Source organism: Chrysemys picta, chromosome 1 (genome assembly GCF_011386835.1).
Source record: "Chrysemys picta bellii isolate R12L10 chromosome 1, ASM1138683v2, whole genome shotgun sequence".
Lineage (NCBI taxonomy): Eukaryota > Metazoa > Chordata > Testudines > Emydidae > Chrysemys > Chrysemys picta.
The window spans coordinates 37,311,764-37,337,424 of record NC_088791.1 but is presented as its reverse complement, the minus strand read 5'-3'; the positions used below and the strand labels follow the sequence as shown (position 1 = coordinate 37,337,424).

The 25,661-nt window shown below is 40.9% G+C and overlaps 2 protein-coding genes and 1 pseudogene across 9 annotated transcripts in view; 1 reads left to right on the top strand and 2 right to left on the bottom strand.

Annotated features, from left to right (window-relative positions):
• Positions 1-5,192: 5,192 nt before the first annotated feature.
• CRELD2 (cysteine rich with EGF like domains 2) lies at positions 5,193-21,144 on the bottom strand. The gene is made up of 10 exons (XM_008173005.4): positions 20,995-21,144; positions 20,077-20,159; positions 18,913-19,023; positions 17,220-17,311; positions 15,636-15,812; positions 14,122-14,220; positions 13,012-13,095; positions 11,539-11,634; positions 7,879-8,019; positions 5,193-5,792 (listed from the first exon to the last, which is right to left on the bottom strand). Exons 1-10 carry the CDS (start codon positions 21,142-21,144, stop codon positions 5,734-5,736), a joined length of 1,092 nt encoding a protein of 363 aa, XP_008171227.1. The 3' UTR covers positions 5,193-5,733.
• LOC112060321 (U6 spliceosomal RNA) lies at positions 12,294-12,393 on the bottom strand (annotated as a pseudogene).
• ALG12 (ALG12 alpha-1,6-mannosyltransferase) overlaps positions 20,636-25,661 on the top strand; it is a 22,968-nt gene continuing 17,942 nt past the window's right edge. For 3 of the 8 annotated variants that reach the window (XM_065554940.1, XM_008173013.4, XM_065554935.1), the window contains exon 1: positions 21,183-21,702. The gene's annotated coding sequence lies outside the window, so the exon portion shown is untranslated. Of the gene's footprint in view, positions 20,875-21,182; positions 21,729-21,833; positions 21,859-23,073; positions 23,181-25,661 lie in introns of those variants that run through there. The other 5 variants (XM_024109382.3, XM_005286093.5, XM_042844364.2 and 2 more) reach the window with 5 other exon arrangements.

The following is a 25,661-nucleotide window of genomic DNA, read 5'->3' as shown; positions in this document are numbered from 1 at the left end:
CTGGTTATCACTGGTGGATCCACAGGTGACTAATGAGATCTACCTGAAATCCACAGACCTTGTCACAGTTAGGGCAGATATTTCCCAATGGATGGGGCAGATCTGGATTGTTAAGTTTGGTTGCAGCATGTTCTTTCCTCCTTTCCTGTTTCTCCTTTTTCTGTTCTCTCCATTGGTTCTCAAAAAAACTGTTCTTCCGTAACTGTTCTTCAAGATGTGTTGCTCATGGCCATTCCACGTCAGGTGAGCATGCGCCATGTGCACAGTCACCGGAGATTTTTCCCCCAGTGGTATCGATCAGGCTAGCTCTAGCACCTTCTGGGGCCATGTGCTCAGGCACTGTTACAAAGGGGGCCGGCCAGCCCCACACCCTCTCAGTTTCTTCTTACCGCCCATGATGGTAGGCATGCAGGGAGACTAGACTAAGGTCCATCCTGATGGAAGCTGCACTCAGACCGACGTCGGTGCCGAGTGCTCCTCTGGTGGCACGTGTCTCTTGGCACCATTCCTCTTCACCAGTGCAGAGGAAGAAGCATAAAAAAGCAATGATCCAAGAGGGGGTGTTCCCTGGATCCGAGGAAGGACAAGCATGGAGAGTCAGGCCACTCCTCTGCCCTCGCCCCACAAGTGGCACTGTCGATTCCATGCTTGCAGGTGTCATTGAGTCCAGTGCAGAACCAACCACATACACCCGGGGGGACATTGTGGCACCAGTGGGATCATGGTGCTGTCCACCCCGGAGGCGTTCACCAGGGCCAGGGACCTCATGGCATTCCTGGTACCACTGACTCTGGAGGGGCATGAGGATGTCAAGCAGAAGGGAGCATGTTGCCCCGAACTCCTAGACAGCACCAGGTCCTCCAATACCAACCAGAGGGAAACAAACCCTGCTGATGTTGGTGACAGGTTCTCTGCTCTGGCACCATTCCCTGCACCCTCAGCACCTCACCCATCTTGTCTCTTTAAAGCAAGATGGCATTCTAAGGAGATGCTAACTAAGGTGTCCAAAAACCACCTTCGCGTAACCTTACCGAGTCGCCATATAGACACTGACTGAATGGCAGACAACTCCATCCCCTTCCAGATGGGCCCTTCAAAACTAACTTAATACTTATGATAGGAAGAATGTAAAAGAATTAACTACTGCTGCCTGTGCTGTGGCTAAACAAAGGGTTTCAGTCTCACACTATGAAGCAAACACTAGCTTCTAAAATACTAGTTAATGGAAACTACCTTGATTTAAGAAATGAGTACTGCTTTGTCTATACTACTGCAGCATAAAGAAAAAATATTCAGTCCAATAAGTCAGTTGCTAGTTTCTTTACAAAGAACAAAAACACACCAAGAGCACACACAGTATAAGTAACTGATAACCAGCCACTTATTGCTAGAGCTGTGCGGTGAGGAGTAGCTCACCACAAGAGGGCAATCACTTCACAAATTGAGAGAGCACGTTCACTATTAAGTTTGAACAAAGACAGGTTTTTGAAACAGTGTATATGACAGCTGCAGTACCATGGTTAGATGTTTTAGAGCAGGGGTTCTCAAACTGGGGGTTTGGACCCCTCAAGGGGTTGCAAGGTTATTACATGGGGGGGTCACAAGCTGTCAGCCTCCACCCCCGAACCCCGCTTCACCTCCAGCATTTATAATAATGTTAAATATAAAAAAAAAATGTTTTTAATTTATAAGGGGGGTTCACACGCAAGGGCTTGCTATGTGAAAGGGGTTACCAGTACAAAAGTTTGAGAACCACTGTTTTACAGGATGCTAATCACTCAAAGTAGTTTATTCATTCCATCACCTCATCTTTTTCAGTGCTACTCTCATCATTTTTGCCTCCACCAATCTTTCAGGCTGTCCCCATGACCTCTCTCTGCCACACTCAAACCCCTCCTTTCAGCTTTCCCTTCCACCATTTTTTAGTAGGTTTTACCCCCTTTATCCAAGGAGGTCCCACAAGGCTCTTGTCTTCACCTCCTCTCCTTCCTTTATACTGTTTCTGGGTGCCCTGGCTTCAGCTTCTGTCCCCGCAAAAATTAGTCCAACACTGACTGGTCTCCCTCCATTCAATCCCACCGCAGTCTATCTGTCATAACCTTGAACTTAACATAGAATTTGGCAGTGGCATTTTCCCTCCCAAACCCTCTAACCTTCTTTATCACTGTTGACAATCCTCCAGCCTGCCTGAAATAAAGCCCAAAGGTTGGGTCATCTTTATGTCTCTCCCACCCCACTTCCCCCAAAGGCAGGCAATGTACACTACTGCTACGTTTTCCTTCATGTTTTTGTGGTTATGTCTACACTGCAGTTTTGTCGCCAAAAGTTATGCCACTTTAATAAAACCACTGTTGCATGTCCCACTATGCTTCTTGTGTCAGTAGAGCGCATCCGCACTAGCTATCCCACTGTGCAATTGGGCGCTGGCTGCTTTGGGAAGTGTTTGCAATGCCTCATGGGGCAAGTAAAGACACATGATGCACGTTTCTCAATCCCATCATTCCATGGGCATCCTACGAGATTGTCGCTTTTCAGTTGAAGGGGGAGAGAGGGTGTGACAGGGATTGTGTATGTGTGTTGGGGGAGAGCGAGTATGTCAGCATGCTGTCATCCAGCCCGTCGCCCATTTTTATAAGAACATAAGCACAGCCATACTGGGTTAGACCAACGGTAAACAGTGAGGTGGCAAAGTTTGCAGACAGTACTAAACTGCTCAAGATAGTTAAAATCAAAGCAGACTGTGCAAAACTTCAAAAAGATCTCACAAAACTAAGTGATTGGCAACAAAATGGCAAATGAAATTTAATGTGGATAAATGTAAAGTAATGCACACTCGAAAAAATAACCAACTATACATACAATATGACGGGGGCTAATTTAACAACAACTAATCAGGACAGAGATCTTGGAGTCATTGTGGATAGTTCCCTGAAGATGTCCACATGGGGTGCAGCAGCAGTCAAAAAAGCAAACAGGATGTTAGGAATCATTAAAAAAGGGATAGAGAATAAGACGGAGAATATCTTATTGCCCTTATATAAATCCATGGTACGCCCACATCTTGAATATTGCATACAGATGTGGTCTCCTCATCTCAAAAAAGATATACTGGCATTAGAAAAGGGCAACTAAAATGATTAGGGGTTTGGAACAGGTCCCATATGAGGAGAGACTAAAGAGGCTAGGACTTTTCAGCTTGGAAAAGAGGAGACTAAGAGGGGGATATGATAGAGGTATATAAAATCATGAGTGGTGTGGAGAAAGTGAATAAGGAAAAGTTATTTACTTGTTCCCATGATATAAGAATTAGGGGCCACCAAATGAAATTAATGGGCAGCAGGTTTAAAACAAATAAAAGGAAGTTCTTCTTCACACAGCACACAGTCAACCTGTAGAACTCCTGGCCTGAGAAGATTGTGAAGGCTAGGACTATAACAGAGTTTAAAAGAGAACTAGATAAATTCATGGAGGTTAAGTCCGTTAATGGCTATTAGCCAGGATGGGTAAAGAATGGTGTCCCTAGTCTCTGTCAGAGGGTGGAGATGGATGGCAGAAGAGAGATAACTTGATCACTACTTGTTAGGTTCACTCCCTCTGGGGCACCTGGCATTGGCCACTGTCAGCAGACTGGGCTGGATGGACCTTTGGTCTAACCCAGTATGGTCATTCTTATGTCCATCCAGCCCAGTATCCTGTCTTCTGAGAATTCCACATTAATGATTTGCTCTTTGGTACCTGAGCAGCCTGCTCAGCTCTCAGAACTTCATGGAGCTTTGAAAGGAGAAGGACGCATGAGTGCAGTGCAGCCGAGTTCAAAACAGTGAGCAGAGTGGTCATTGTAGGATACTGGGGGAGGCCAGTTATGGTAATATAATGAACAGCAGTGTTTACACTGGTGCTTTGTCACTAAGTTTGCTGCAAAAAGCTTTATGCCTCTCATCAAGTTAGTTTTGTTTTGTTGCCAAAAGTGGCACTGCAGAGTGTACACCTTTAACTGCTTTTGGCACTAACACCCTGCAATGTAGACAAGACCCGAGATAATTTTTCTTCTGTTGCTACAGCTAGTGCTCCTGCTGAGGCTCTAATTATCTCCCAGTTTGCTTACTGGGAACATGACCTTGCTTCTCAGCTTGCTTGAGGATGTAGCTCCTAAGATTATCTTCCTTGGTCATTGCTCTAATCATTCTTGCTTTTGTCCAATGTATTAAGTTTTGTAAAGTGGCAGCTTTTGGAGCACAGTGGGAACATAAGGTAAACCCAAAATCTAAAAGTTTAGTTTATGTCTAGTTCTACCTTCACTTTTTCCAATCATTTCCCCCCACTATTCCTTCCTAAGAATGCAACTTATTTCATTTTGTCAATAGGAAGACACAGTCATTGATTCTTTTCTGGGACTCAGGGTAAAAGCAGTTCTGATGCTCTAGAAATCCAGTGGTTGAACTGGTTTTTCCCCCAAGAGCAGTCAATGGTAGCACTACCTCATTTAAAAAACTTCACTTATGTGTAACCAAAAAAAAAAAAAAAAAAAAAAAAAAAAACAACACCACAAGCTTCATTTTCAATGTTTGTGCTACCATATGCTGAGTTTCAGTATATAAACTCATGCCACTATTTTTGAAGACGCTAGCACTGTCAAGCTCATTGTTAAAGATGATTTTTTACATCAGTTGGCACATGGAAAAGTTCAGATACTTACATACTTAAACTGTACCTGGTACAATTCACTAAAGACAAGACTGCCAAAGGAAGAATTAATACAAATAGTAATATTAGTTTCAATATAACCCATTGTTTTGTCATTGGCAAGATACTAATATATTGTGCACTGTATACACACCAGCAGAGTAGTTACTGTTTTGCCTTTGTAGTATCTAGTGAAAACATAGATTTCAAGCAACCCCCAAAGAGGCAGCTGCTTACAACTATGACCTCTTTAGTGCAGGGACCATGCCTTGGGTAGGTACAACATCTAGTACAACATTTAACGTAACCGCTTTATTTAGGAGAAATTTGAACTCATCTGGTTTTGTAGACAACTTTCTGAAGAAACATGCCACTAAGTTTGCTCAGATAGTGAGAGCACTTTTCTCCCATTACTGAAACTGCAAAGTAATCTTTCTCCTTTCATCTACTTTCCCCTGTAACTTACATGTAAAGCAGAGCGTGAAGATATTCTGCAACTTGAGACACACACCAGTCAAAATAAATCTTTATTGAATGCAATATTAGGCATTCAGCTTTCATTTAAGACAAGAGTTTTCCAAAAAGACTCCCTTTTACAGTTTCTAAAAGCCAAATTCTAGTATAGAAAAAATATTCATGGCAGAAGTCCCCAGATGGTCAGTCCATTTTGTTTGAATTATGAAGTTCAGCATAAACTTAAGCCTTTCTAAAAGGATGATCATTCCTAATAGATGCTAGAAAGAGAAATAGGCAGTTTGCTTAAGAATAAACTGTTTTTAAATCAATTACACCAATTCAAACAAATTCTATACTTTATCCATCTAGAGTGAGGTTCATAGTTTGAGGGTTTTATTAAACCTGTATAAAAGTGGCATTTATTTAAGTCAATGAAGAAATGCAGCTGGGAGGGCAATTCATCACTATCTGTTTCTAAAATAATCATACCGGCAACCTGAATATTCAACACCATTTCCACAGTACATCAGGTAAACAGCACTTCAGTCCAATAATTTAAAGTGTAGATATTAATGTCTTGCTTTGGAATGCAGATCATAAATCCTCATGTCCAGCAGATGGAGGTGCAGTTGCCAATGTCTCTACTTCTTCTCCTGTAAGAAGGGTCTCACTTAGAATAAAGCCTCTAATTACATTTTTACAATAAGTACCACCATATTTGTCACCTTTTGACCCTGGGAACTTACTGTGTTAAGAGAAACTACCCAAGAGTATCCATCAAGAAAGAACCAGCAACATGTGTCAAGTCATACTGGGGAGAGGCCTGCTTGCATTAGTCTCCTGGTCTTAGCTTTGTAAATTGGTTCCAGGCTACAGATCCTATGCTTACTTGAGCCAGTGTTTCTATATCATATACGTTCCAAATGACTTAATTAGAATACACTTATAGCAAAAGCAATCACAATAGCAGTAGCATAGCTTTTTCCATTTTAAGCCTTTGTTTTCAGAGTATTATAATTCTGACTTAAGTTTAAGAATAAGCAATTCAGGTATTTTGGTAACAAGGAGAGACACCCTCTTCCAATTAAAACAAAAAACTCTTGTACCTATATCCCAAACAGATGTGTAGGAGACTGACACTTAACATGGAAATAAGGAGAAGTGCCTTTTGAACAGTCTGGTGACATTCAGAGTTATAACCCCATTAATTCACATTGTGAACATGGAATACATCTGTATTCTTTGTTAAACTCAAAATACCTGATCCAAAGCCCACTAAAGTAAATGGGAATATTTCTACTGATTTTAGTGGGTTGTGGGTCGGACACAGAGAACACAGTTAAGACTGCACACATGTGTGGCTAACTTAGCTATTTAGTGAAAGTTATACTGAAAGGAAGCATAGCTCAATCCTTCATGACCTTGGGAAGGGTTAAGGAGTTAAGGGGGGGCTTCTGCACAATATGGCTCACATGGACTAATAGATTAAAAATCAACAGGGACCATCACCACTTAGTGTGACTGTCAGCTCCCCCATATTACAGGTCATATATTTCCACCCAGTAATGCTGGCATCAAGCTCAATAACGTGGTCAGATTAAAGCATCTTTTCAGTGGCTCTCAACCTTTCCAGACTACTGTTCCCCTTTCAGAAGTCTGATTTGTCATGCGTACCCCAAATTTCACCTCACTTAAACTACTTGCTTACAAAATCATACTAAAATACAGAAGTGTCACAGCAAACTATTACTGAAAAATTGCTGACTTTCTCATTTTTACCATATAATTATAAAATAAAGCAATTGGAATATAAATATTGTACTTATATTTCAGTGTATTGTATATAGAGCAGTATAAACGAGTCATTGTATGAAATTCCAATTTGTACTGATTTCACTAGTGCTTTTTATGTAACTTACTATAAAACTAGACAAATATCTGGATGAGTTGATGTACCTCCAAGAAAACCTCTGTGTACCCCCAAGGGTACACGTAACCCTTGTTGAGAACCACTGTTTCAAGTGACAGATATGTAACATACATTAGTGATCTGTTCCAGTAGTTAATTTCCCTGACCTAAAAATTTGCACCCTATTTCAAATTTGCATTTTCTAGCTTTAACTTCTAACCATTGGATCTAATTATGCCTTTGTCTGCCAAAATAAAGAGCTCTCAGGTATAAGATATCTTCTCCTTATGTAGGTATTTCCAGATTCAGATTAAGTTCCCCCAGAGTCTTCTCTTTGAACTTCATGGATTGATCTCATTAAGTCTCTCATTGTAAAGTGTTTTCTCCAGGCCACAAATTCTTGTAGCTCTTTTCTGAATCCCCTCCAGTTTTACAATATGAAAGACCCTGGTATGGATTTTTTTGACACCTTACACAAGAGAGGCTCTCTCCAAAGGGGACAACAAAAATAAAAAGTAGTAGAATGAAACGTACTATCAAAAGAAAGAGGACCAGTAGGACAATAAAATTAAATACTGATACTTCCTGTCTGGGAATGACTCCTCTACCCACAAACAACTTAAAATTAAAGACATTAAAATAGGAGGCCCAGATTAAGGGTTGATGGATGTGTATACATGCACCCACAGATGAGAAAGTGGAAGTGACTGGATACTCTCAGAACAAATATAGTGACAAAGCTGTAGAATATTCACAGCTTGTAAGCCTGATATGTTAGGCATGCTGTACAAGTACTTTTAGTTTAAGGGCCTTTTTTTTAAGTCACTCACCTGTTTTTCCAGACTGAACACAAATACCATCTTTTTCTTCAAAGTTTTCTGAACAGACACATTTGTAACTGCCAGGGGTATTAATACAGTCTTCATTTTCTCTTAAACACATTTTTTCAGCAAGGTTACACTCATCAATATCTAAAAAAGAAATTAACTGCTTTAAAAAAAGCAATTGTTTCATTTATAGTGAAAACTGCTAGCACCCAGTTCCATGAAAGTATCCAACAATCAGCTACATAGGGGGTTTGCAAAGAACTTTCAAGACATATTTAATAATAATATATGGAGATATACCTATCTCATAGAGCTGGAAGGGACCTTGAAAGGTCATAGAGTCCAGCCCCCTGCCTTCACTAGCAGGAGCAAGTACTGATTTTTGCCCCAAACCCCTAAGTGGCCCCCTCAAGGATTGAACTCACAATCCTGGGTTTGACAGGCCAATGCTCAAACCACTGAGCTATCCCTATAGCTATATCAACAAGGGAAGACAAACATTGCTCTCTTCCTCTGTGGATGTCAAGGCACTTCTAGTATATTTATTTACTGCTCCTCAGTACTGAAGGCGGCAGAAATGCTGCCCCCAGTTTTGACTTCTGTCAGAGTAACCTGTCTTGAGTCCGCTGACTTCAGACAGAGATGTCAAACTCATTGGGAGGAGTGTGCTGATTCCATGTTTGATTGTAGTTCATGGGGTGGGATAAGTTCAGGACTTTGTACTCGTCTCAATATACAGCAAATCTCACAGATGTCAGTTGAAGATTTGCACAGACATAGAGGGGAGATTAGAGGCTTTGTGTAGTAAACTATTTTTTCAGTACCATATGGTCACATTCAGTAAGAAAATGCTCCTCTTTAGGCCATAGATACTTCTGCCTGTTTTTTTATCTTCCCTCCACTGTTTTGCTCCCTCTTTGTATGTCCTCTGTTCTTCTCTCCAAATTTCCTTCTCCACAGCAACTCCCATTTCCACCCCTCAAGGGCTTCACTCCATCCCTTTTCCCAATGCTAAAATAACCACCAATGAAATAATTAATGTTGACACTGAAGTATCGTCCTGGGGCTTCAGAGTTGCCACTCTAATTAGATTAAAAGGAGACAGAGTCTACATGTCTGCAGCATTGTTTCAGGCTGCCTGCTAACTCTGGAAGACATGACAAACTACACTGTTCACATTTGCAAGCTTCCCTTTAATAAAAATTAAAGCTTAGAGTCTGCAGAACATGAGCATGTACAGTAATTCAGGTCAGATATCATGAGGACTGTATGTTTGACTCTCCTGAATGAGTTATCTTGTCACTATAATGGATATACCAGGAACAAACCTTAAGTGTTAAATGCAATACCTTTTCCCCCTGTGTAGCAGTGTCTAGTCTTTTTAGGCCTTGCTGTAGATCAGTTTAGCCATATGCAGAGTGTCTGAATATTAGAAGTTTCAGAGTAGCAGCCGTGTTAGTCTGTATCCGCAAAAAGAACAGGAGTACTTGTGGCACCTTAGAGACTAACAAATTTATTAGAGCATAAGCTTTCGTGGACTACAGCCCACTTCTTCGGATGCATATAGAGTGGAATAAATATTGAGGAGATATATATACACACATACAGAGGGCATAAACAGGTGGGAGTTGTCTTACCAACTCTGAGAGGCCAATTAAGTAAGAGGAAAAAAAACTTTTGAAGTGATAATCAAGATAGCCCAGTACAGACAGTTTGATAAGAAGTGTGAGAATACTTACAAGGGGAGATAGATTCAATGTTTGTAATGGATCAGCCATTCCCAGTCCTTATTCAATCCTGAGTTGATTGTATCTAGTTTGCATATCAATTCCAGCTCAGCAGTCTCTCGTTGGAGTCTGTTTTTGAAGTTTTTCTGTTGTAAGATAGCCACCCGCAGGTCTGACAACTATTTCACATTTGGGGACAATATATACCTTATATAAGTCAGCGGCACTGCTATGGGTACCCGCATGGCCCCACAATATGCCAACATTTTTATGGCTGACTTAGAACAACGCTTCCTTAGCTCTCATCCCCTAACGCCCCTACTCTACTTGCGCTACATTGATGACATCTTCATCATCTGGACCCATGGAAAAGAAGCCCTTGAGGAATTCCACCATGATTTCAATAATTTCCATCCCACCATCAACCTCAGCCTAGATCAATCCACACAAGCGGTCCACTTCCTGGACACTACTGCGCTAATAAGCGATGGTCACATAAATACCACCCTATACCGGAAACCTACTGACTGCTACACTTATCTACATGTCTCCAGCTTCCATCCAGGACACACCACACGATCCACTGTCTACAGCCAAGCTCTAAGATATAACCGCATTTGCTCCAATCCCTCAGATAGAGACAAGCACCTACAAGATCTCTATCAAGCATTCTTAAAACTACAATAACCACCTGCTGAAGTGAAAAAACAGATTGACAGAGCCAGACGAGTACCCAGAAGTCACCTCCCACAAGACAGGCCCAACAAAGAAAATAACAGAACACCACTAGCTGTCACCTTCAGCCCCCAACTAAAACCTCTCCAGTGCATCATCAGAGACCTACAACCTATCCTGAAAGATGATCCTTTACTCTCACAGATCTTGGGAGACAGACCTGTCCTCGCTTACAGACAACCCCCCAACCTAAAGCAAATACTCACCAGCAACCACACATCACTGAACAAAACCACTGACCCAGGAACCTATCCTTGTAACAAAACCCGGTGCCAACTCTGTCCACATATCTATTCAAGTGACATCATCATAGGACCTAATCACATCAGCCATACCATCAGGGGCTCGTTCACCTGCACATCTACCAATGTGATATATGCCATCATGTGCCAGCAATGCCCTCTGCCATGTACATTGGCCAAACCGGACAGTCTCTACGCAAAAGAATTAATGGACACAAATCTGACATCAGGAATCATAATACTCAAAAACCAGTGGGAGAACACTTTAACCTGTCTGGCCATTCTATGACAGACCTGCGGGTGGCTATCTTACAACAGAAAAAATTCAAAAACAGACTCCAACAAGAGACTGCTGAGCTGGAATTGATATGCAAACTATACACAATCAACTCCGGTTTGAATAAGGACTGGGAATGACTGAGCCATTACAAACATTGACTCTATCTCCCCTTGTAAGTATTCTCACACTTCTTATCAAACTGTCTGTACTGGGCTAGCTTGATTATCACTTCAAAAGTTTTTTTTCCCCCTCTTACTTAATTGGCCTCTCAGAGTTGGTAAGACAACTCCCACCTGTTTATGCTCTCTCTCTCTCTGTGTGTGTGTGTATATATATATATATCCTCAATATTTATTCCACTCTATATGCATCCGAAGAAGTGGGCTGTAGTCCACGAAAGCTTATGCTCTAATAAATTTGTTAGTCTCTAAGGTGCCACAAGTACTCCTGTTCTTTTTGTGAATATTAGAAGGGATCTCTATTGTTACCTAAAACCAATGGACTGCTGAGCTTTTTATTTTATAAAACATTTTGAAGCATTTGCAAACCTGAAGCTCTAACAGACTAACATTAAAGAGACACTCAGCAATAACCCATCTTGTATTCCAGCTTTTGGAACATATGTTGATCCAGTAAGTGCACTACAGTACATTAAGAGTAACTCAAAAGTTCAACTAACCTGTACACTTTTCATCTTCCATTGTGTATCCAGACAAGCAGTTTTTACATTTGCCAGGACCTTCTCCTGTGCAGCCTACACAGCTAATATCGCATGCTAAAACAAAACACCATTAATGAATACTGGAATGCAGATGAGCTGTAAACAGAAAAGACTGCATCTTGAACTTAATATCACAAATTTACATCAGTGTGTGTGGGGGGGGGGGGGGGGGGAAGAGTGAAAGAAATTATAGTTCACAAAATAATACTACCTTGTTCACATGTTCAACATGAAACCACCTATAGGCCCCTCCCCATCTCCCCCCAATCAGGACTGGGCACTATTATAAGGGTGCTTAACTGAACAATAGGACACCCCCTGATGAGCTCCAAATTAGTTTCTTCACTGTTGTGCATTTAATTTTGTAATCTTCAATTTGGATTTTGGGGAGGAGGGTAATTCAGCTTCCTTGATTTAAAAACAAAACAAAGAATATGAAAAGAAACTGCCTGTGCTGGTTAATATTAACATTTAAACATTCCTTGTGGGCAGTGGCAGTTACCCATTAGTAAGCTGAATAGTTTATACTACTATTTAGAATTATAGAATCTCAGTGTTGGAAGGGACCTCAGGAGGTCATCTAATCCAACCCCCTGCTCAAAGCAAGACCAATCCCCAGACAGATTTTTGCCCCAGATGGCCCCCTCAAGGATTGAACTCACAACCCTGGGTTTAGCAGGCCAATGCTCAAACCACTGAGCTCTCTCTCCCCCCTAAATATGGAACGCTCCATGAATTTGAGTGTCATCCTCGTGCAGGGGCCATGCTAATCTTCTCTGTATCGTTACAATTTATAGCCAGACAGTTTTCTGCAGGGAGGGTTTAACATGGCAACAGTACATTAGTTTACATTGTGACGACTTTGTGAAACCGAAAAAATTATATACATTTAGTTTTCTTCAAGCATTCCAGAAGAGTCCACTTTACGTTGAAACCAAGCACAGAAAGTTTGATCAATAAAGAAAGTTTCAGAAAGCTATAAGCAAGGAAAAGCTGAAAATAATTAATGGTACTCTAGGTGTAACTATATCATCATTTACTGCTGCAAATACTATAAGAGGCTTTAAGTGTCTTATAAACAAAGTTGATTTATAATGGTGATGTAGACAAGGTTGTAACAAAATTGCAGTATGTGTCATTACTAATACATTCAGATTCTGAACACCAGCGACAAACTTCAAGACACTACAGATGATGTCAATTATACAAACGTCCCTCAAATGAAATATGAAAAAAGGAACAGGACACAAACAGCAAGTTCTCTTATTCTAACTTGTGGTTAGGACAGAACAATATTATAGTTAAATTAATATGGGTATTTTTGAAGCAATAGTATTAGTCACGCCTGTCTAGCAGAAGAAAGTAACAGAATTTGTTCCATTCTATATAGATCAAATATTATTTTAAATGTTAAGGAAACTGAAAGGAAACCTTTGCATATAAAAGATCCATTTGTGTTTAGACAGTACTGATCATCTTTGCAAGGAGACGCCTCTACAGCACATTCATCCACATCTGAAACATAAGAAATGACACAGGTTATCTACAACTGTGGAATGTGATTAACAGTTAGCATAACGTTTAAGTGTTAATCTTCAACATCCTTGAAGAACTACTTTATACAGGTCATGATCCAAGTCCTGTAAAGTCAATAGAAAGACTCCCATAGCCTCCCATCCAATGGGGTTGCATCAGGCCCAAATTGTCCTGAAAGCAAAAAGCATTCAGTGCCCAGTATTAATTTGCCCAACTTGAAAATGTATATTTGACACTCAAGTACTAATGAAGCTTCATTCTGCTTAGAGCAGCAGTAAGACAGACACATCAGACTGGAATGATTTCAAGTTAAATAAAAAGCAACTGAGATTGAGAAAACCTCACATCCTGATGTGTTTCCAAGTCTAACACTTGGAGGTATGCATTCTCCAACACTAGTCACATAAACACTACAGTAGAACTTCAGAGTTACGAACCCGAGTTATGAACTGATCGGTCAACCACACATCTCATTTGGAACCAGAAGTACGCAATCAGGCAGCAGCAGAGACAAAAAAAAAGCTAATACAGTACAACACTGTATTAAATGTAAATTACTAAAAAACAAAGGGAAAATTTAAAAAAGATTTGACAAGGTAAGGAAATTGTTTCTGTGCTTGTTTCATTTAAATTAAGATGGCTAAAAGCAGTATTTTCCTTCTGCATAGTAAAGTTTCAAAGCTGTATTAAGTCAATGTTCAGCTGTAAACTTTTGAAAGAACAACCATAATATTTTGTTCAGAGTTACAAACATTTAAGAGTTTTGAACAACCTCCATTCCCAAGGTGTTCGTAACACTAAGGTTCTACTGTATGTAACTTGCAATATTCAGACAGTCACTTCTACCTCACTAGAACACTTCTACTTTTGCTGCTCCCATATTACCAAGCCAGCAAAGTGTTCTAGGTGTTGTTAAAGATACAAGATTGAAGAGGAAAGTACAATACAGGATTATTTTTTAAAATACATTTAACTTTGTGTTACTGTGGACAAGGCCTTGCTTACCCACACAGGTTTCTTCCTCATTTTTGATCCAGCCCTCTTTACAATCCTTGCAGTCTTTGTCAGTTGAGCCAGTGCAAGTTTTACAAGCATCATGGCAAGCTGGAAAGAGATTTTGAGCAGTCAGAGCTACATTAACTTATGCTTTAAACAAATTAGATTTTCTTTCAAAGTTTAAGTCTTCAGGCAACCAAATACTAGGATTGACCAGAAACTACCTGATCACATTAATGTATAAATATTATTCTTCAGAATAAAATCTGAGTTTTTATAAACATCATATCTATTATTTTATTTTTAACCCCACACACTTCCATTCACCCACTACCAAAATCTGACTACCTATAGAGTGGAAGAGAGCAAGCACTTTAACTAGCAACACTATACAACAAGCTGGAATTTTTGTTTTTGTATTTTGCACAAGTTTAATGAAGAATAAAGTCAAGTGAAACTAACTACATGAGGTGTGACAGAATGTAGTTACTCACATTAGAACTTAGTAAGTACGGAGAGGTTGGCACCCTTGTGTTGAGAAGAGAGCCGTGAGATTATTTGATCACTGGAAGTGGTTAGAACCAATTTCACCTCTCATCAGAAATATAGCAACTCCTGCAACCCTTTGTTCACTAGCACAGTGTTGGGGCACTAGTTTAGTACTAACCCAGAGCAGTGCTACCTACTAAATCAGCAAAGTTAATTTTTTTAGCACCCAATTTTGCTTTAGGATCCAATAACCTGAGATGGTACTGGCCTCAAAAGGCCTGGTGAAACATGCTATGCATCCAGTATTAGGATTTGATACTACAGGATAAATTTCTTTAGATCATAATATGAATCAAGTCAGATGGAAAAAAAAAAAGTGCTACATAACTGCATTATAACACTGCCAAATAGTGCTACTAATAGTTCAGTTAATGTTAAGTAACATTTTTAGTTAAATCCTACAATCAGGTTTTTTAAGCTACTAAATAAGTCTGCTCTGAACTGAATTGCAAAATTAGAGTGTTAGAATCAAGTTATACAACTGTGAGGTTTTTTTGTTTTAGATGGGACTTGAAAATATTTTTAGCCAAAATCCATTTAAGTGACCAGGATAGACTATTACACAGGCTATAATGTAGACCACTATATGGTAACCTCCGGTCAAAATTTAATAGGATATTTGCTACATATTTTAATGTATTATCTCTGCAATTAAAATCAATAGTTACATTTAATAACTGAATTATGCTACAAAGTTACTTAAAGATTACTGTCAGAACAAATTAACAAAAAAAAACAAAGAACGTTCAGAAGAATGATTTGCCAGATCATCAGATGCTCCACCACAAAGGAATATGTGCATGACTGATATGTCTCACTAAGACACAATAATCTCACCATTCTGATTTTTTTCCTCATTTCTTGTCAGCTCATATCCTCTACTTGCATGATTTTCTAAGATATTTTATTTAATATATTAGAATTCTTAATTACTAACAAAGGGTTATACAAAGAGGTAAGCAAATGCTAGTTACCTGCACAAACAGAATGTGTATCATTTTTCAGGATGCTGTAATAACCATCAGCACACTCTAGACAAAACTCTCCTGTGTACTCCCTGTTACAACTGCATGATCCATCTCCACCTCTAGTGCCATCTCCATCACAGTGACCATTTTCATGGCAAGGCCTTTCTGATCCACCGCGACATGCTACGAAGAGGGTTAAAACATTCTAACTTAGAACTTTTCATTACGATGGGGGGGAAAAAAACAAAACAAAAAACCTTGAAATTCTAAACAGGAATATTTTCTATCTCCTTCCAACCCCAAGCCTTCCATCACCCACCCATTCCCAAATTAGCCAATAAAAAGTGAGGGGGAATTTATTTTTCACGCTGGAAGATCACATCATGTGCAGAACCTTCTCATTAGTTGTGTTCTACTCTTGAAACAAACAAACAAAAAAAGTCCCATGACAGGGTTTTACTTTTGTACTTCAGTATACAGGTCAATACCAATAATCAATGTCTCAGGGACATCTGACATTAAAATAATGTGTTTCAGATAAAGATTGGTTTTCATAAGAATTTTGGAGTTATCTGGAGTTTACCTGTTGTGCTGAATTTCTTTTTATATCATTTCTTGAAAAATAGATTTAAGAAAATAGATTTGCTGAAAAAAGGTAGCAAAGAGATCTAGACTGAGGAATAGCCCTATCCTTTGCACATACACATCCAAATGTTTCAACTCCAACCAGCGCCAATATAAAATAGCTATGTCCGTGCTACCTGCTTTCTGGAGTTTTGACTAAGTTAATTCCACTTAAGTGAATTTGGGTTTCAGGAAGACATAAATTTCATGTAACTTGGAATTCATATAATCATCTATTTAGCAACTAAGAAAAAGATAGTTGGATTGCGAAGAGTGATCAGATTGCAACTGCAGACAGGTATTAATGGCACTACTTATAGGAGAGGTCAATTTTTGAGCTAACCCTATTACCATGACATCACTTCGGAGGGCAGCCTTGGCCTGCCACTCAGCCAGGTCTGTAGTTCTCTCCTAGATGCATTGTCACGTTGATTTAACCCACTCCTCTTCCCACCTACTTCTCCTACTCTTTTCCCAGATTCACCTCCTCTGCTGCTGCTCCTCAACCTCTCCAGCTGCCTCCCTCCCATTTCTTCTACTCTCCCTTCCACGTGATCCTCAACTGTGGATTTGCCCGTGTCTTCCCCAGCAGCCTCCAGGATGCTTTGCTGTCTCTGGCCTCTCAACTGCAGCTCCATCCTTCAGTTACACTAGCTACTGCCATATGTGCACATACTTCTTGCTATTTACTGTACTGTTATTGTAAATATCAGCACAGTATCTGGGCACTAACCCTTCTTTTTGCCTCACTGTTATGGTTCTGCCTGCTTAGCCACCACTTCAAGATACCACTTCCTTCTCACCTCTTTTGATCTGGACCCCCATTAAATCAGATGGCGTCTCCAGCAAGATTCTATTTTTTACAAAGCAGTTCAGGACAGACAAGCATTAGATGACTGGATAAAACAGAGCCAATATGCTCATGGGCTTTAAATTACTGTAATATTTCTTAATTTAAAGAAATACCAAGGCAGTCTGGTCCATATGTTCCAGCAGGGCAGCAAACTTCAGTAGTTTCTATACAAAACCATTTAAACAAGTCAGGATACTTCTTCTTTCTGTAGAATAAAGACATTCATTTCTTAAAAGGAGTAAAGATTCCTGTTTCTAGCTCATCACACAACTCAACCAAACTCTGTTTGAAATACACATGTTTAACACAATTCTCACCTTGGCTGACACTGTTATAAAAAAAGTGAAGTGTAGTTTTGGAGGACAGAATAAAAATAATCAAAACATACAGATTAAATAATTTTAAAATGGATCACAATTGTTTTCTGTCAACAATGGAAAGAGCTATCTTAATTCAGTGACCAGTTGCTGGAAGCCTTCCGGAATCTGATGGTATTCCAAAACCAAATTACTTTATTTAAATAATGAAAGGTGTGTAATAAACAGAAAAAGTTTAGTTTTTGTAGCTCTCATTTCATATCCCCTGATTTAAAAAAAATAAAGGGAAAGGTAAAGAGTGAGGCAACAGTCCAATAAGCTAATTTTTTTTCTTAAGGTATGGAATATAGTCTACACTAGTGGTGGGCAACCTATGGCCTGTGGGCCACATTCGGTCCATCAGGATAAGCTGATTGCGAGCCACAAGACATTTTGCCGACGTTGACCGTGGCCAATGGGAACTGCGGGAAGCGGCAGGCTGCAGGGACATGTTGGAGTACATGATGAAGTAATACAAGCACAATTGGCCCTACTAATCCCAGGTTAAATTGGCAGAACTGGCAGTTAGAGGAGCTACTTTTTTACCTGTAAATTGAGAAAATATCTGGAATTATGAAGAGACATGGAATCCTACAAAGCCATCCTGACTGAGTAGGATTTTTATTTATTTATATTATAGTAGTACGTAGAAGTCTTAACCATTGATTGGGATGGGAATAGTAACAGAAACCATCGGATTGTACCAAAGACTATTAGAAAAGTGCTACAAGTTCACAAGTGATCAAATCCCTGGACTCACATTAGCATCAACCTCCTATACAGTGAGTTAGTAAGTCAGGAAAATAACAAAAAAAGAGGCAGTATGAACACACTGCTTTGTCTTCAAGGCAATGTTCATCTAGGACAAACAACAAGAAACTTCATAGATATAGCAACTCATCCATCCAAGGTAAACAGAACAATATGCCATTTATTGTGCATTATATTTCAAAATTTAAGAAGAGCTAGGTCTTTTTGCTCAAGGTACTTGAACAGAGATCTCAAGATACTTTTAAGAAGAAAGGTTTGCCAGGGTGTCTTAGCTAAATTACTACCTTTCCTCACTGCTGTACTGCATGCCGATTAGGTGCTACCTTCCAGTCCTGAGATTGCTGCATTTCATAATACTTTGCATATAGAGTAATAAAGTGCTTTTAGAGCCTTAGGAATGAAAGGTGCAGTATAAATATAACATAAGCTCAGAATAATAACATGGCTACACTATGAACTTTCTCCACAGTTTACCCTGATTCCATAATCCTAACTGAGCAGTAACCATAGAGAAAAAAAATAGTAGCGTCTTACTGAGTTATTGTAGCGTGGGGGGGGTGGGGGAAGGGAAGTGAGGCTGAGCTATTCTTATTGATCAGACACAGGATTTGGTAACGATGGATTGTCGTCTTAGATTTTATCCACAAATAAAGACCTCACTAGAGATTTTGTTACCTACAGTTTGAACCACCAGTTCTCTATATGTTCTTCATGCTCTTCTACCATGTTGTTGCATTCAAAGTTACTGCTGTCACACAGGTTCTCTATGATCTCTACAAGACGGATTTCACTAAAAGTAAAAAATGTTACAAGTTTAAAATTAATTTAAGAATGGTATGTGGTCATCTAGATTCCAACCTCTTAACTTTTATTACATGATCACTTTGTGGTGTGATTTGGGCCAGTTCCCAAATATAGCAACAAAACATCCCCCGCAGAAGCATAAAGAGTTAGCTAATGTTGCATCATCAACTAAGAAGTCAGCACCAGTGAAGAACAAAATCACAAGACCCATTTTAATTTTACCAATTATATTTATAGATTATAGTGGGTTGCAAAGGAAAAAGAGAAAACATTTTCAACCACAATATTTTAATTGTGATAAAATCAGATATTGACAAGCAATATAAATCCACAGCTTTTGTAGTAACTCAAATCTAGAAGTTTCACACTAGCATCTTATTACCCAGAGACCAAAATTCAATATTGAATTTGCAGATTGGGAGAAGACTGCAATTCAGACTGGCAGGTTTTTTATCCTGCATATGCAAGAAATGGGAAGGTAAAGCATAAACTGTTCTAGCACTGAAACAGGGAGAAAGTCTGGACCTTTGGATTGCTGTCTGTCAAAGTTGGTCCAATAAAAGAAATTACCTCACTCTCCTTATCTCTCTAATATCCGGGGACCAACAATGCTAAAACAACACTGCATTCTACAATAGTGCAGGCATTTAGGGAGCGATTCAGCAGTTTGGGATTAAAATGAAGCCTATGATAGCTCTGACAGAGAAAAAAAAAAAAAACAACAACCCACCACTCAATAAATTGCTAAATAACCTCACAAGATTTTCAACAGCATGAGATAATGTAGCTTAGTTTTTGGTGTTGTTGGTAAAAATCAGATTGAGGGTTAAAACACTGGACTGTAGTCGCCACCAAAAACTGCTAATACCCCTGGAAGTATCAAATTGGTTGCATTTTATCAGAAATCATTAAGAACACATAGCTTTATTTTATTATTCTTCAAAATATGTTCAATATTTATGCTTTTGTACAGATTGCTATAACATTATGGCAGATGAGAAGCATGGCTTAGTCATAAACGTTCATAGATATACTGTACCTGGATTCATACTTGGATAGGGTTTTCTCTTCCCAAGCAGTGTTCCCACCACCAAAATTCTTTTTTGCTGTATCCGCTAATCCCTACAGAAGACAAAATACTTTTTAAAAATAAGTTTTATGAAACAATTATCCATCTAGACCTTTACTATTAAAAAGTAATCACATTTTAAGTGTAATAGGCAGGCAATATTCATAAACTTCCACAACATGCAAAGTTGTGATAGGTGCCATACAAAAATGTAAAACAAGATTTTGAAGCTTACAATCAAATGTTATATGAGACAAAGGGATGAAAGGCAGCAGGGTAAAGGGGAGAAGACATATAGAAAAAAAGGTAAATTACAATAGTACATGGTGCCTCGATTGTTATTTGCATAATAAGGTTTGAAATAGTCTTTTATTAAGATTGATTTCCTGGCTGCCATATGAGAATGTGAGTGAAATCCCAACATCACTGAAGTCTATGGAAGTTGTGCCATGGAGTTCAATGGGGCCGGGATTTTCTCTCAATACTCGGATATATTTTCCCACATGTAGTACACACTTACACACACGAAGAGCCAAGGTTACAACAAAGAGCCGGAGCAGCCTCGTTACCGCAGCTGGCGCACCACGCCGGGCGGAGAAGCCCTTGAATGAACCACTGCACAATTTGCTGAAGTCTCAACCCCCATTAGCTCGGCAGCACCAAGAAGAGATGCGACCTGAGCATCTCGCCCCAGTACAGCGTGAGGCACCGACCGCCCCTGCCTCGCCAGGCGCCCCGGACCCCTGGAGCGAGGCTCTGCTCTGGGAGGTAACACAAGGCTGGGAGCCTGCCCCGCTCTCGGGGCCGTGGACCCCGTGTCCGGTTGACGCCCGCGTCCGGTTGACGCCCGCCTCTGCGGCTCCCCCGGCCGCCCCCCGCGCTGCCCACCTGGTTGAAGCGGTCCGCGATCCCCCGGCAGGTGGCGCAGGCCTGGCGGGGCCGCGGCCCGGCGCCCAGGGCAGGGGGCAGCAGCAGGGCGGCGCACAGCACCAACGCCGCGGCCACCGGCGCACTGCCGCGACGGGGACAGGGTTTCATGGCGCGGGGCAGGGGGAAGCGGGGCGCAGCCGCCTCTCGCTCAGGAGCCGGCTACCGCCAGCGCCACACGAGCCCCCTCGGCTACCCTAGCAACCAGCGAACCGAGCCGAGCCGAGCCGAGCCACGCCGGCCGGGCCCAGCTGCTGCCCCCATTCGGATTTCCGCGTCAGCTTCACGCGTACTCCGGCCCCGGCGCCCATTGGAGCGGACAGTGAGCCCGAAGGAACGTGGTCCAATCAGAGCTCGCCACGCTCGGGGCCAATGAGAACCCACGTGTAGGCCCAGGGCGGGGATGGGCAGGAAGCCACAGGAGAAAGAGCGATGGGCGGGCCCGGCTGCACGCTCAGCGGCCATCTTGATTCCGGGCAGCCTGGAGCCCGGCAGCGACCTCGTACCAGTCGCCCATTTCTGTTAGAAGCTGCGTACAGGCGCTTGTATGCCTGCTGTGCTTTGCCCGAATCCAACATGGCCGCCTGGAGCCTCTTGTACGGTCAGGTGACACCACGCTGTCACGTGCGCCCTGTGGGAGGAGGCCACGTGGCTGACGGGCTGTAGGTGGTGAGTTCAGGCGGCTGCGGAGGCAGGTTGGCCACAGCTGCTAGGGGCGGGGGGCAGCTGGCCAGTCTGCAACCCCTTCCACACTCAGCCTTCTCCCTCGTGGGGACCCCGTCACGCGCGGCGCCGGTGCTTCCAGGGGAGGCGGGAGGGGACTCTGTAAGGAGGAGGGGGATTCGTTTAATGTGTCCTATCCACGCGTGACCGTGTGGCAGGCACGTCGCTGTGGGACACTGTACGAGCTCCGCCGACTCGCTTCCCCACAGCGCGCTGCAGTTGATTGAGTGGAGCTGCCCGGCTAGCTAGGCGCCCAGGGGCAGAGCTGGGGCTGCCCAGTGGAAGCAGGGGGAGGTTTTCACTAATGCGTGGAAGAGGCCAAGGGTCCCGTACGACAGCGCTGGCTGCTCGAGGAATGCACACGCCTTAATCATAAATAATGTGCAGCGAGGGGCCCATCTGGACATGTCTCACCCCTGCCAGCATGGGAGACTAAACTGGGTCATTGAGGAAGCTGGGTGTAGGGAATCTAAGCACCCGGCCATGCATTTAAAATTAAACCAGGGTAAAAAAATGACTTTATATTTATTTTTATTACAAATATTTGCACTGTAAAAAAACAAAAGAAATAGTATTTTTCAATTCACCTAATACAAGTACTGTAGTGCAATCTCTTTATCATGAAAGTTGAACTAACAAATGTAGAATTATGTACAAAATTATGTACAAATATAATTGCATTCAAAAACAAAACAATGTAAAACTTTAGTGCCTGTAAGTCCACTCAGTTCTACTTCTTGTTCAGCCAATTGCTCAGACAAACAAGTTTGGTTACAATTTTCAGGAGATAATGTTGCCCGCTTCTTGTTTACAATGTCACCTGAAAGTGAGAACAGGTATTTGCATGGCACGGTTGTAGCATCGCAAGATGTTTACATGTCAGCTGCGCTGAAGATTCATATGTCCCTTCATGCTTCAACCACCATTCCAGGGGACATGTGTCCATGCTGATAACGGGTTCTGCTCGATAACGATCCAAAGCAGAGTGGATCAACGCACATTCATTTTTATCATCCTAGTCAGATGCCACCAACAGAAAGTTGGTTTTCTTTTTTGGTGGTTCAGATTCGGTAGTTTCCTTATCGGAATGTTGCTCTTTTTAGACTTTCGAAAGCATGCGCCACACCTGTCATATCTAAAAAGGGAAGAGTAACAGCCCTCCTGTGTACAATACTATAAAATCCCTCCTGGCCAGAGACTCCAAAATCCTTTTACCTGTAAAGGGTTAAGAAGCTCAGGTAACCTGGCTGACATCTGACCCAAAGGACCAATAAGCGGACAAGATACTTTCAAATCTTGGTGGGGGGAAGGCTTTTGTTTGTGCTCTTTGTTTTGGGGGTTGTTCGCTCTTGGGACTGAAAGGGACCAGACATCAATCCAGGCTCTCCAAACCTTTCTGAACAAGTCTCTCATATTTCAAACTTGTAAGTTTTTATCTTTGTTTTCGCAACTTGTAAATGTACCCTTTTGCTAGAGTGTTTATATCTGTTTGCTGTAACTTTGAACCTAAGGCTAGAGGGGATTCCTCTGGGCTCTTTAAGTTTGATTACCCTGTAAAGTTATTTTCCATCCTGATTTTACAGAGATGATTTTTACCTTTTTCTTTAATTAAAAGCCTTCTTTTTAAGAACCTGATTGATTTTTCCTTGTTTTTAGATCCAAGGGGGTTGGATCTTGATCCACCAGGAGTTGGTGGGAGCAAGGAGGGGGGGTGGTTAATTTCTCCTTGTTTTAAGATCCAAGGGGTTTGGATCTGTATTCACCAGGGAATTGGTGAAGAGTCTCTCAAGGCTACCCAGGGAAGGGAATTAGCATTTTGGGAGTGGTGGCAGCGGACCAGATCTAAGCTGGTAGTTAAGCTTAGAAGTTTTCATGCAGGCCCCCATTTGTACCCTAAAGTTCAAAGTGGGGAAGCAGCCTTGACAACACCTCATCTCTCTCAGATTTTGGATGGCACTTCAGATTCTTAAAGTGGGTTGAGTGCTGTAGCTATTTTTAGAAATCTCACATTGGTACTTTCTTTGCGTTTTGTCAAATATTCTGTGAAAGTGTTCTTAAAAAGCACATGTGCTGGATCATCATCTGAGACTGCTATAACATGAAATATGTGGCAGAATGTGGGTAAAACAGAACAGGAGACAAACAATTTTTCCCCAAGGAGTTCAGTCACAAATTTAATTAACACATTATTTTTTTTAATGAGCATCATCAGTATGGAAGCATGTCCTCTGGAATGGTGGCAGAAGCATGAAGGGGCTTATGAATGTTTAGCATAGCTGGCACATAAAGACCTTGCAGTGCTGACTATAAAAGTGCCATGCGAACGCCTGTTCTCACTTTCTGGTGACATTGTAAATAAGAAGCCGGCAACGGTATCTCCCGTAAATGTAAACAAGCTTGTTTGTCTTGGTGATTAGCTGAACAAGAAGTTGGACTGAGTGGACTTGTAGGCTCTAAAGTTTTACATTGTTTTGTTTTTGGGTGCAGTTACATAACTAAAAAACCCCTACATTGTAAGTTACACTTTCACGATAAAGAGATTGCAGTATGGTACTTGTATGAGGTGAACTGAAAAATACTATTTATTTCGTTGATCATTTTTACAGTGCAGATATTTGTAATCAACAATATGAAGTGAGAACTGTAACTTTGTATTCTGTGTTGTAATAGAAATCAATATATTTGAAAATGTCGAAAAACCATCCAAAAATATTTAATAAATTTTATTTGGTATTCCATTGTTTAACAGTGTGATTAATCGTGATTACTTTTTTTAATCACAATTTTTGTGAGTTAATTGTATCAGTTAATTGTGATTAATCAGGAGACCTAATATTTTGATAACCTGGTTATCCCCATTGTCTGAAGAAATCTTAAAAGTTTTCTTCTCAGATTTGCAGTCCACAATTACAGCCTTCTTTCTTTGATTTCCCTGAACTCAAGAGATGTTAAAACCTAGAAAGACTAGTATGATGTGCACTACATCACCTCACTTTGTAATGAACCCACCCCCTCCCTGGGGAAAAAAAAAAAAAAGAAAAAGCCTGGTATAGGCCTTCTGAGTTTAAAAATACTTTTAAGGGCACCTTCAAAACACATTGTCAAAACACCTGATACAGCTCAAGTAAAGAAAATGATCCTTATTGTGGCAAATCCCAAAGGGATGTACCTTCCTTGCAGCATCCTAATTCTGAATGCACTTAGAGTTAAATAAAAAAGAAAAGAAAACCTCTTTGTTAAAATGTTAACGTTGCAAAACCAAGCACTCTAAAGTTGATTGTACAGGCAATCCTAACTCAGCTCATTGATGGGTATGTAGTCTTTAATTACATGATCACTTACTATTTTTTCTACGGGACCTCTGTTCCCATCCAGTGCATTGTGAACAATGTTTTGGGTAGAAATCAAGGTTATGTAGTGAATGAAGGTCTGTAGGACCACTGACTCATTTGTTGTAAAAGTTGGAAGGTGAGTAATGAATGAGGCAGGGGACTGCAGGAAGAGAAAGGATGGTCTCATGGTTAAGGCAGTTGAATGGGACCCTGGATAATTGGATTCTGTCCCTGTCTCTGCCAGAGAGCTCCTATGTGATGCCAGGCAGGTCACTTAAACCAAACTTTTCAAAGGTAGTCACTAATTGTGTGTTCCTAATTATTCTTGGTGTTCTGTGGAAAAGTAGAGTATGATCAGTAATTAAAGGCTGTATCATAATGCACATGCATCAGGGGGGCAAATTTAGGATCCATAAGCAATTTTAATACTAGGTTTCAGAGTAGCAGCCGTGTTAGTCTGTATCCGCAAAAAGAACAGGAGTACTTGTGGCACCTTAGAGACTAACAAATTTATTTGAGCATAAGCTTTTGTGGGCTACAGCCCACTTTTTTGGATGCATAGAATGGAACATA